The sequence below is a fragment of the Vanellus vanellus genome (assembly GCF_965231255.1).
Source record: "Vanellus vanellus genome assembly, chromosome: 3".
NCBI lineage: Eukaryota > Metazoa > Chordata > Aves > Charadriiformes > Charadriidae > Vanellus > Vanellus vanellus.
The window spans coordinates 89,927,392-89,939,971 of record NC_138907.1 but is presented as its reverse complement, the minus strand read 5'-3'; the positions used below and the strand labels follow the sequence as shown (position 1 = coordinate 89,939,971).

Sequence of the window (12,580 nt, the reverse complement as noted above, 5' to 3'; positions counted from 1 at the left end):
TAGATACTTATTTTTGGACATCAGCTTTTTCTATTGTTTTGGTCCTACTGGTGAACAATAGGTAAGCCTTAAACATAGTAATAGTATATGTGAGTGGAAATGAAACAAGACTACAGTGCAAAACTTTATTTAAAAGCCTCTCTTCCAGCAACTTCATGCTGATACAGAAAAAATTCAGCACTTAATTGCATTTGGGTTTAGATTTCTTCTACAACATTTTGAAATGTAGGTAGTTTTTTTTTCTTTTTTTTTTTTTTACATGTGAAAAATGAACAGCAAAGCTCTCTGGCTTTTAAAACTCAGACTCGTTACAACAGAATTACCTTTAGATCTTGCTCTATCTGCAGGACTTTTGGCTTTCACACTGGTCTTTTTGAAAGTTTCTTTTGGTGCTTTCTTTACATCAGCTGGAAAAGACTGCTTTGAGAGTGAAGCGGGTTTCCCATACCCAGAACTTCTAACAACCCCATGAGGACCATATGAAGATTTCTTTTTATGTAAAGGTGCTGGACTTCTTATATTCTTGTATAACATTGGTTTAGTTGTCATTGATTCTGATCTTTCATTCTTCAAGGAACAAGATCGAAGAGCCTGTGATAGAGCACATTTGTTTAAAACAATTTTTAGGCTCTAGTGTGATCTGAAGGTAGCTTTCCCTACTAAATTAACATAGAACCAGTTACCAGAATTACACAGCTGTAAGACTCGGGGCAGCAGGGAAGCATTGTTTTTAACCAAATTAATAGTATGTCATTTTGCAGAATTTTACTACTTCAGAAGTATACATAGTGCAGGTATTTTATACTGGCTCTATTTAGTTGTTGTGGGAACTTGTATGACATTACAGGATCTTTAGCTGACCAAAGCAGGTAGCTCATGATTAAAGGCTAATCACAGTTAACACAGAAACCCAGCGATGAAGAGAGGAACAGTGGCAAGCAGAGGAACCCTACTACACCCAATCACTGAAAACAGAGCATGCAACTCCTAAGACCAGTAAATGAGGAAGCTTAGCCTGTTCACCCTGGTGGGAAACCCATCAGGATGAATCAGCCAAACAACCTCTCTCCCTGCAACCCCTTATGGACAGAAGCAGTGATTGCCTAAAAGAGCATGGGGCTAATTTAGGGGATGCAGACAGAAGAGAATTTGGGATTTGGGATTGGGATTGTGTACATCTTGTTATGGAATGTTGGAGAGGATTGTGGGAATGTGCAAAACTTAAGGGATGTTTAGGGAAAGGACAAAAACTAGGTGAAGGGAGAGATTAAAGTGGATCAAGTAGGAACAAGTGTGGGAAACAGAGGGAAAACAAGATTAAAGAAGCTAATGACATGACCAGGTTGCTGGTCAGTACAATTGTCTGACTAAGCCCTACATTGATCATTGCAGTCTCTCCTATACTCTCACTGAACTGTATTTCTAACTGTCTTTTCTGTAGGTATGCTCTCTATTCTGAGCCTGTGTGAGTTTAAACATGTCCCCCCAGTAGGAACACGTGCTCAGACTCACTACTAGCTTGAGCTGGGGACATGGAACCACAGTAACCTTGTACGTATTCAGCTGGGACAGGAAGAATCCTGCTGGTCCCAGAGTCCATTGGATTCGGCTACCTCTAACAATAGCAATGGTAACATGACAGTTTCAAGAAAAACAGCAAGTCTCTCAATTTCTAAACATCAGAGCACAATCAAATAACAGGAAGTCTAAAAATACAGACAGTTTAAATGTATTCCCATATAATAAAAATCTTACTTACTTGTTTAGTTTTGCTGCCGTGTTGTGAAAGTGGAGAGTCTTGTACTGTTCTTTCTCTTAGTACATCAGGCTGTACTTCATTGGTCTGAATTTCTTTCTCAGTCACACTCTGAACATTATCATCATTCACAGCTGTCTGCAGAAAGATGCTTTCCTCTCTGTTAAATTTTTCAAATAAGTTTGTCTCCCAAACTGTATTATTCTGGTGTTCTTTAAAGGGCGAGTGGCGGAGGAGGTCATTTGCTGTGCTGCCTACCAGTTTCACAGGACTACAAGAGAAAGGAATAAAGTCATATATAATAAGACTTTTACCCTTTGCTTTTCTATTAGTCCGGAAAAAGTGGGCCATTTTTCCTTTAGGTATCAGCTGTAAAAACTGCTTGAATTTAAAAGAGCCCCTAGGCTCGTTTTAAGAACAACCTTGCAAATTTAGTTATACAGATTCACTTCCACGCTGTGCAACAAGAGCCATTTCCCAGCAGTGACTGTTTTTGCGGAGGTACCACACTCAGCTAACAAGACGAACACCTGCAAGCATGCTATTAATGCTAATAAAACAATGAATGGTAATTTCTGCTGGGTGCAGCTGTGCGATAAGCTCCCAAAATGCATTTCCTAAGCATAATCTATTTCTGACAGTTCCAAGGCCTGTGCTTTCTGCTCTAGATGCAACAGTTGGAGCAAACCAGGAGTTATGGTCCATAAGTTAGTAAGAATCATGAGAGTAAGCAGAATAAGAGGATTTGATTATAGATTATGGAGGCTGGAGAGGTATGAAAGGATGTGGGCTAAAGTCCAGGTATTGGGAGGGAGAAGAGCAGAAGACTGGGAAAGCATAGATCCTTGCTGTGGTAGCTGTGAGAGTGAGGAACACTCATCCAAATGATTTGGCAAACATTGCTGCTTATCGCTCAAACAAAGTTTGGAAGTACCTGGTCTAAACCAATTAACCCTGCATATTCATTTCACAATAAACTGCGAACGCCATAATGCCAGTGCAAAACATAATGAAATTCAGTAATTAGGGAAAAAGACAGATGAGTTACTTAGTAAGCTGTTTTTCACAAATAGATAACGGACTTAAGTTGTTACAGTTCTAAAATGTATTCTGAAATAAATACCTTTCAGGCTCCACATCAACACTTCTGATATTACATGAGTGTCCTTTAATCGGTTTCATCAATTCTTCCACAGTGGGTAAGTCTAATTTGTGCAAAATAGAAAAAAAAATTAAAAAAACCCCACCCTTAGAAAAAGTATGTGTAAAAAGGACATTTAAGAATGTTTCATAAATGGAGAGTAAAGATATTACCAGTTCACTCATTTGAAATGCTTGTACAATACATGCCTTCCTTTGAGATATTTACCCGATTCAATAGTTGACATGTTGTTTGAATAGATGTCATTATTTTGTGAAACACCCTGCACTAAGCATTCTGAGACTGCCATTGCAGAACCTTGCAGTTTTTGCTCATCAGTGTCTCCCAAGGACTGATCAATATGATGGTATGCTTGATGTAACGCTTCGATGTCACTGGTGGTTTGTCCATAGGAAGTGCCTGTGAAAAACACAGGCTCGTAAGAGACACTACAGGATTTTCTGTTTTGGGAAACGTCCCACTGGAGCCTGTGTTTCAGTTACTAGCTTGGTCTATTACATGTTGAGAACAGTGATTTCCATTATGAAAAAAATATCTAAAATCTCATTTTTACTATAAAAATAAACAGTTGCAAAGTTAATTAGCGTACTATATTAGTTTAATCTACAGTTTGTATGCCTCTCCACCCCTCTACCCCACTGCAATATGTTATCAGTACTAACACTAACAGCGTGTGGGATATAACTATTTTAACAGATGCCATTACAGCCATACTCTAGATATAATTGGCATACCCTGTTCTACAAAGTTTGATAAGAGGCTGTATTTTATAGTGTTCAATGCTGTCAAAGAAGAATTTTAGCGATGATGAATAACCAAAGGAGACGGTATTTAAAAATCAAACTGCAATGTCAAAAGCAACTTTACAACAACCAAGTGTTGTAAAAAAAAAGTGTCTTTTTAGCAGAAATATGACTTTTTCCTGTAATATTTCCTCCTCCTTTCAAGATTTGTTATTAAAAGCCAAGGGCTTCATGTTCACTGATAACCTAAGAACAAACGAAGACATCAGAGCCACCTGTTCTACTAATGAAAGATTTGGAGGTTTGGGCTTTGTTGCATGTTTTTTTGTGGTTTTTTTTTGTGTTTGTTTTTTTTTTTTTTTTTTTTAAAGCAACCCTTACCTGCTTCATTCAATTCAATTCCACTGACTTCTTCAGGCAGAGAATGCTCACCTAGAGCTACATCTGATGTTTCAATGGCCTTTTGAAGTTCCATAGTTGAATCTTGTGAATCAAGTAATACAACTAAAGCCAAGAAGATAAATGTTAAAGAAAACACAATTCTCTCATTTATACTTTACCTACACTGGAATTAGAAGTATACCAAAGCTTATCTTGATGTACTAAATATGCAAAAATCATTACATAGATTATTATAATTCCATTAATAGTAAACTGATCAACTCTGATTGCAAGCATCAAAATCTGAGTGCTGACTAGATGTAGGAAGATAAAAAATTACATTGATGATGACTTTAAAGTGCAAACACATAGATTCATTTTTTAACCATTTCAGTCTAGCAGACTTTTGTAGAACACAGTAAAATCAGGTGAAAAATAACAAAATAGTAAAAATCAGGTAAGAAAGTTTCAAAAAGTTACATTTAGTATTCTCCCACTGATCAAAGTTTGTATTTTACCTTTAGCCAGCATGCCAGTGTTTGCTTCTTCCTAAAAAATTAAAGAAAAAAATATTACTTTTTGAATTTCAAGGGAAAAAAATTGTGGACAAAGTTTAAAAGTTAGTCCAAAACCTAAGAACAGTTCTTAGAACTTAGGACTAAGCAATTCTTGGTCCTCCAAGAATGTGCACTTCTCCAAAAATCTCCTTAGGATGCCAAAAGGTCCCCAACATCCTGTACTCTACAAACTGTCTCACAAGTCACCGGGAACTAAATGCTACTCTGCATAAATGCAATAATATTTTTGCACCCCCCTGGTTCTCTTATATTGTAATTTGAGAAAAGAGAATAACATAGCAGTAAGTACATTACACTTCCATTCTATTTGTCTTTCCAAACATTTATTAGACATATTACCCTAGTAAATTCACATAAAAAGAATAAAAAATAATCTAATATAGATGAACACATGGTGGTCTATAAACTTACATAAAAAAAAAAAATCAAATCAGAACATTTGCTCCAGGAATGCACTTGATGTACTTCAGTCACATGTGTTCCACATCAAAAGACCTGACTAAGCTAGTTGCCAGTATTATTCCCAATGCTCATACATTTTGGGTCCTCTGTCCAAACTGCTTCTCTGTACAGAACTACTTCCTTCAGTCTGTGTCACTTGCTAGTGTAGACACCACCTTAATGGCTCCAAGGGAGAGATTAATCACTACCCATTCTGAGGCTGAGGCTGAGGCTCCGACCAGAGGTCATCATTTGTGCACTCCTACTCACAGTTCTTAATTCAAAGAAAGAATAAGCAGGAAACACTGTGAAGAACTTAATCCTTTCAGTGATTTATCACAGGAAAGTGCATATCCTTAATAGAACATATAGTCCCAGGACCACTATATTCTTTTCTTTCAGACAGTACACATTATGTAAAGGTTTACTATATTTACCGTTATACATTGCAGAGCTTTTACAATTGATGTGATTAATATAAACATTTGGTAAGTTATACCTGTTCTTGAGGACTTAAATCAACTCCTGATACGATGTTTTCATTCACCTGACTACCCTCAGTTCTAAAGACAGGATTAGCATCTGTTTCTTCTTCAAAATCTTCACTGTAGTTGCCTGAAGAGTAAAATAAACATTAAATAGAATGAATAGTGAAGGAAGAAAAAGCAGTAAGGGAAAGCTATTTCCTCTTCCCCAACCTCTCATCTAAAAACAGCTACTGCCACTATTACTCCTTTCACAAAGGCAACAGAAAGGTTTTGAGACTGCATGTGGTACTAAAACTACTGTAAAACTCACACGCAATATCTCTAAATTCAAATGAAGTTTGTATTATGAGCAGATATACTTCACCTCTGCCTCCTCAAGGCATACTTGAATCGAGCCCTTTTATTCAATGACTTTCTTACAGGTGAAACGATGCAATTCACCTCCTAGCAGACAAAGTACTCTGTACATCCACCTTGACAACTCCAGCAGTTTTTAGGCTCAGAATCTGCTTCCTCTGACCTGCTTTGTTGGTCAACTGCCACTCTCAAGAGTAAGCATTATTTAAAAACACAAGTGTGTCAGAGAATAAATTTTTGTTACCTAGATCCTTCCACGAGTTCTTATTCACTGTTGCCATATCTCCTTGACTCAGCTCCTGTGGTTACAGGCTTCAGTGTCTGCATTATCAGTAACCCTTAAATCTAGAAGCATCGCAAAACCCTGTTTTATAATGTGTTCTTTCTGTGCTTAGACACACAGTCTAACTTATATGTAAAAACCACTCTATGAAAAGTAATTGAGCATTCACTTCGGTTTTGGACCATAAGTCTGATCAGCTGAAAATAGCTTTCTCATACTGACTTAAGACATACAGAGTGCTCATACTATTCCTGTACACATATTATCCACTATTTTGTTTGCTATTTCATGAAATAGCAGTTTGGCAAAGACTAAACCAAACTACACACACCACACAGATTGATCATTCCAGGTATTCCATAGAAACTGTTTTCCTAAAAATCAGAAGTACCTATTTCATAAAACTGACTGTAACAATCAAGTAATTTCAACTGTTTCATTCAGAAAAAGGCTACCAAATTGTTGTATTATTTCTGCTACAGCTATCATGATCTCTTGAAATCTACAGAGTAATCAAACTTGCAAGGAGAGAAGATTTCCTGTGATTAAGGTTTACAAATACAGCCCCTTTATGTTTGGAAAATTTAAGCCTGACTACAGGACCTCTCAAAAGTTCAGCTAAATATATAAATTTGAAAATACAATCTGTTACAGGAATACACTCTATCATAGGTTAGCAATGAAGAGTGAAATAAAGAGAGATGACAAGTGAAAGACAAATAAGCAAGATGGAAGGCGTGTAGCATGGAAATTGGGGAAAAAGATCAGGTAAGAGTAATGCTGCAGATTACAGAGATTAAACTCAGGTATGAAAAGACAGTACAAAAGTAGAAATGACAGTTAAGACACTAGAGTAACTGAAACATTAAGATGTATTTCAACATCAGGGTCAATTTTTACTCAGTTTTTGATCAACAGTTGCTTGGGGGTTTTTTGCTGTTTCTCTTTTAGACATCAGTCACAATAGCTTAAAATCCACTTAAAGAAAAAAAAAAAAAAACACAAACCAAAAGCAAACCCTTGAAATCTCTCTCTGAACACCAGCTGCACAGTCATAATGCAAAGGCAGACTAAAAAGCCAATGTGAGAACTACAGATAAATTCAAACCATTAATATGAAAATTACATTAGGTTTCAGATAAATAAAAGCTTTACCTACAATGGTCAGAGTAATATGGGAACAGAAGTCAATGGGTTTACATATTACTCAGAACAAAATAGTTCAGTGAGGATGCTGGACTGTCTTGTGAATCTGAAACATTTTCTGACTAGCTCCAAAGGCAACACAGAGTATAGCACAAACTATGAGACTGCAGTACAACTTCCTCTTTCCCGATCTTTAAACTACATCCCACTGCAAACATGAAGATCCTAGGCTATCCTCTGAAACTCTGCTGTGATGCTTTCTGAAGAATTTGCATTTGAACTGGAGCACGAATACACAGCTTTCATTTCTGTTATTGTGTTTAATGAGGTTCTCATAATTCTTAGTATATAAACAGGAAAAAAATATTCAAATTAACGATTTAGAAAGATTGCATTACCAGATTTCTCTTCATGTGTGGATTCCTCTTCTTTATCATTTTTTTCATCTCTGAAAAACAAAATGAAAATTTTACTCTCTTCTTGGACAGTGAATAAATACAGGGCTTTTCCTTCAATTCCAAACTTTGATACTTATTACAATTAGCAATAAAATTAAAAACCTGAATTTGTCCATCATATCAAATCATACATAAGAATAGCGGATAAATGCCAACAATGATTAAAATCAATATTTAAGTTTTTACAACTGTCCAGAGTTTAAACTAGCAATCTAACTCTTAAAATCACACCCTTTCTGCATTCCCTCCAACACCGACATTAGCTTCTCAAAGAAATTTTTATCACCGGGTTTGCTTCCTGTTCTGACCTTCTCATTCTGCGTTAGTAAACAAACAAACAATCAATCTCCTTTCTTTCCCCTCTTCCTGTGAAGTTATAGTTTTGTCCTTACCTAAAAACTCTCCAGAATTCTGACCCTCCAACTGTTTTCATATTGGAAGTTTCCTTTGTACTCAGCATTTTTAGCAACAGCAGCCTGAACTGCCCTTTCATCTGTTTCTCTCACATGTGTTTGAACTTATTTTCATGTACTGATTACAAATGGGTTGCCCTAGTCTACGAAGATTTTGCATCCTTCCTCTAGATCATGTCTAAGGGGTTATAAAATCTTTCCTGATCTACTTTCTTGTTATTATCTTGTTATTATTATATCTTATTATTATTTTTATTATATATATCTTGTTATTATTCTTGTTATTATCAGTTATTAACTTTTCATTTAGTTACACTTTACAATTAAGAATGTTAAATCAACTTGTAACTATTGATTATGCATAAGACATGTAGCTATTGTCACTCATCACCAAGTCATGGTCTCACCCTATTCCTTTCCTTTATTTATTAAGCTCACTTCTGTCCTCATCTTAAAAAAAAAAAAAAAAACAACCCACAAAACAAAAACAAACCCCAAACCACAAAACCAAACCAAACAAACCACAACAAACAAACAAGAAATTGACTGAAATCACATAAGATCTTGCCCCACAAAATCTCAGTAGCCATGGTATTCAGATACCCGAGTCATATGTGCACACTAATACAGTTCACTACTTTTCTTCCCTCTAAATTACCGTACAAATGGTGCTAGTAATACAGAATCATTGGAATCCAGCTCTTTATTTAATCTTGAATAATCAATAGTAGAGGAAGCTTCTCGTTCAAGTTTGGCAAAGAAGATCTCTTTTTCTTCTTGTTCTTCCAAGGTATCCAATCCAACTCCCACGTTACTTTGATTAGGCCCAGAAGCTAAAACTGAATCTAAATTTCAAAACAAAGAATAAAATAATTGTGTCTGTGCTGTATGTCCACATAGAATTGCCATAATACTTAAGAACAACTATAGACAGACTCACAAAATATTAATTATCAAATAATCACATGCTAGTACCAGGAGCCTTCAGCTCATGAGATGCAGCTGACAGACATGAAGAATCCCAATTACAATGAATTGAGGGAAACAGTCTGTAATAGTAGTTTATTTAGATCTAGCCAACTTCATGAACTGGCTGCACTCTCAGCTCTCACCATTTGTCTCCAGGCTGTCTCTGCTTAAGGAGACAGCAACCCCATTACTTTTCTGAAGCTGGATCTTTTCCACTTTTCCACTTGCAGTTTCCCCCCTAGACTGGGAAGCGTTCTGCGTCTTGACAAAGCTTCCATTGCCTCCAAACATTCCTAGGAAAAAAGTTGCAATATTTTTGACTATCATATAAAAGCTATTTGTAAGACACTTCAGTCTTTTAGTCATCTTCCAGAACCACCAATTTTAACCTTATGTTGCAACTGCAAAGATACCCAGTCTCACAAATCACATTCATCTAACTTCTGTTTCTACCATGAGATATGTAAATCTTGTTTAATGACAATTAATTATTCTATTATATACATTTTCTTCCTATCCTTCATATTTGCACACAAACCTAAGTTCATCACGGAGCAAATATAACAACTGTAAAAACCGATTTACTGTAACGTTACTTATGGAGGACAATCACACACACAAAACCTTTACAGAAATTAACGTGGCTCTGTTAAATGTCTGTTAATTTTGTTTGATCTACTACCCACAGACTTTTGAAAATTGTAGCCATCAGCCCAGCAGCTCCTTTTCATTTGTTGCAAATTAAATATTTTAAGGAACAAAACAGTAACCAAAGTTACTTAAAGGTCACTGATGAACACCCAGTTCTTCCATTCTGTATGTTTATGCAACTACAACATGCAGTTGCTCTCCTTACTGTAATTTCATTGTTGTGAGGGTTCTACATCACCTTACCAATGTTACATGTGAATTCTGCTCTCAGACGGAACTCTGCCTTATCTACTTCCTTATAGAAGAAATAAAAGCCAAATATTGCAGTCCATGACTAGTTAAAAGGCAGTACCAAGTCCCTTCTGCCTGCCCCTAAGACATTTATACTTGGGTTCTTTAGAGGTTGTCTTAGGAGAAGCTGCTTAAGCATTTTATCCAATGACATGTGACATGATTTAACAGTTATCACAGAAGGGAACAGAAACCATGCCCGTCTTTTCCAACATGAATCTCCTGTTAGTAAAATAAACTCAGAATTTTTTGTCCTGTCTGGCCAAATGATGTTTAGACTGTAGCTGTGTCTTTGTACTGAACATACCAGGAGAGGTGAAGACACTGAGAACAGCTCATTTCCTGCTGGCTGGAGACTGCAGGAGATGCATACATCAATAACCCTTCAGATCAAGAACACCAAACCAGTCACCCACGTGCTGATCAAGTGCTTCAACTCTGGGCTGTTACTCTGTTCTCTATACAGGTCCAACCAAGTCCCTTTAACGAAGCGCCATACCTGCCTATATCATGACAACGGAGAATCCCCTCCCTTCCCTACTGAAAATGTACACAGGGTGAGGTAGGGTGGGGGAAGCAAGAGTCTGAACACCTTTTCCTTCCCTTAGCATGCGCATTCTGATTGTAAGTGCCTCCCTGTTCAGAAGTAGAATAGATTTTTTTCTTGATTTACATGACGAAGTCCCCTTACACGTTTTATTGATAGGCTAAGTGCATAAGGTTCTACATCTTGGAAATGACTTCCACACTCCTGTATCTAACTTCAGCTCCGACCCTGATACAGAGCTCTGACTGACTTGCCTTGCATGCAATAAAAATGTCAGAGACATTGACTAAAGGTCAAGCTCCACATGTATACAAAGTTAATGTCTAAATAAATACATTTTGCTACTAAATTGAAAAGTTTAAAATGGAAACTCGAAGTGCTGAACAGAAGTGAAAAAGTACGAATAGTCCATTTCTCTGGCAGCTAAATGCAGTAATTTAAAGTAATTTACCCAGATGGTGCTCTATTCTAGTTATCAAGCCAGCCAACAGGAGCTGGGTCACAAGTCCTTTGCAGAGCTTTAGATTAGCCACAATCTCACCAGACCTCCAACACCCTATTTGTCAATGAGAATATGTTAGCAGAATCAAAGATAAACTGTCTCTGACCTCCCATGTAATATTTACAAGAAAGGAGATGGGAAGTAAAAAGACTGAGTTGTATTTAAATCATCACAAACTGAATGAATTTTCTGATAGACTTACATTGATCTTGAAGGTTTCATGGGATTTATGTAAGCTATCTCATATTTTTCAAGTATTTTGCCAGTTCAAACCAGACCAGAGCTTTTTTTAAAAAAAGCCCCTCCCATAATAATCTCAAAATCAAATACTGTTTAGCAGCCACTGAGTTTTGCAACTCATCCACTTCCAATTCCCAGACATGCACCCCAGTTTACAGGAGATACAATTGTTGCTAATGAAGGCAAAAATGTCTTTTTTACTAGCCCTACACTATCTGCACTCTGAGAAACCTAACAAACTTGGAAAAAAGTATCGACTTGGATGGACTTCAAAGTCTCTTTTCACTGTGTTTTTTGGATGTTTGAACAGTCCTAGTGATTTCTGTGGGACTTGCAAGAGTGATTTCTTTTTCAGGGAGTATTTGTTACTTTTTACGAAAACTTCTTGAAGCAGCAGTTTCCTTGAACGCCAAAGATTTCACTACCCGTATTCTTCACATTAACAATTCTTGTAATATTTTGTAAGGCTCATGATACATAGTATTCTTCTTTAAAGTCCTGCCCCTTGAAATTAATTAAAATAAGAAGATGAGTTTCACTTAGAAAAATATTTCTAACCACCACACTGTCAGAGAAAAGTTTAAGAATATAAATACAAAGGACTCAAACCTACATTCAATTACAAACATCTATTTAAAAACTAACTTATTTTCTCCTTAGTCTGACCACGACTTCCAGAATCGAGCCATTTTAGCTTTTTAGCATCATATAAAATAGAGCAAATTTGTTACCCTCAGAATTGTCTGGACTGTCAGAAGTGAGGCTTCCTTCTTCTTTGTTTAAGTATGAATCTTTCTTGTCCTTATGAAATTTTTCCAGCATTTTGAATTTAGACAAAGCCTTGCTGCGAGATGCACTGGAAGAAGGTTTAAGGGGAACTACTTTTAAGTATACACAAACATTTATAAGTTTTTATACATAATGGACAGGGAATAAAGAGAAAAATAAGATGTGAGAATTCTAATTGCCACTTCTGAAAAAGTAATGCAGTTCAGTTTCTTGTAGATTGAATTATCTATAATTTTACAGCTATAACTAAAAAGTAAAATTAATACTTATAACTTCTGAGAATAAAACTCTTTTTTTCCTTCTTTTTTTTTTTTTTATTTTTAGAAAAGGCAAATTCTTTCTTGCTCCACGTATTCCTTGCATTCAAATACACTGTTGTAGGAGC

General features: G+C 36.3%; 1 protein-coding gene across 1 annotated transcript in view; it reads right to left on the bottom strand.

Moving 5' to 3' along the window:
• The window catches only part of CEP162 (centrosomal protein 162), a gene marked incomplete at its 3' end in the record, with an annotated part of 50,386 nt that overhangs the window by 22,655 nt on the left and 15,151 nt on the right, over positions 1-12,580 (bottom strand). The window contains exons 4-13 of the mRNA XM_082481518.1: positions 9,319-9,468; positions 8,865-9,051; positions 7,734-7,783; positions 5,609-5,676; positions 4,561-4,591; positions 4,043-4,165; positions 3,126-3,317; positions 2,880-2,961; positions 1,760-2,027; positions 324-591 (exon numbers count right to left, since the gene is read on the bottom strand). Of these exons, the coding sequence (XP_082337644.1) occupies positions 324-591; positions 1,760-2,027; positions 2,880-2,961; positions 3,126-3,317; positions 4,043-4,165; positions 4,561-4,591; positions 5,609-5,676; positions 7,734-7,783; positions 8,865-9,051; positions 9,319-9,468 (1,419 nt within the window). The remainder of the gene's footprint in view (positions 1-323; positions 592-1,759; positions 2,028-2,879; positions 2,962-3,125; positions 3,318-4,042; positions 4,166-4,560; positions 4,592-5,608; positions 5,677-7,733; positions 7,784-8,864; positions 9,052-9,318; positions 9,469-12,580) is intronic.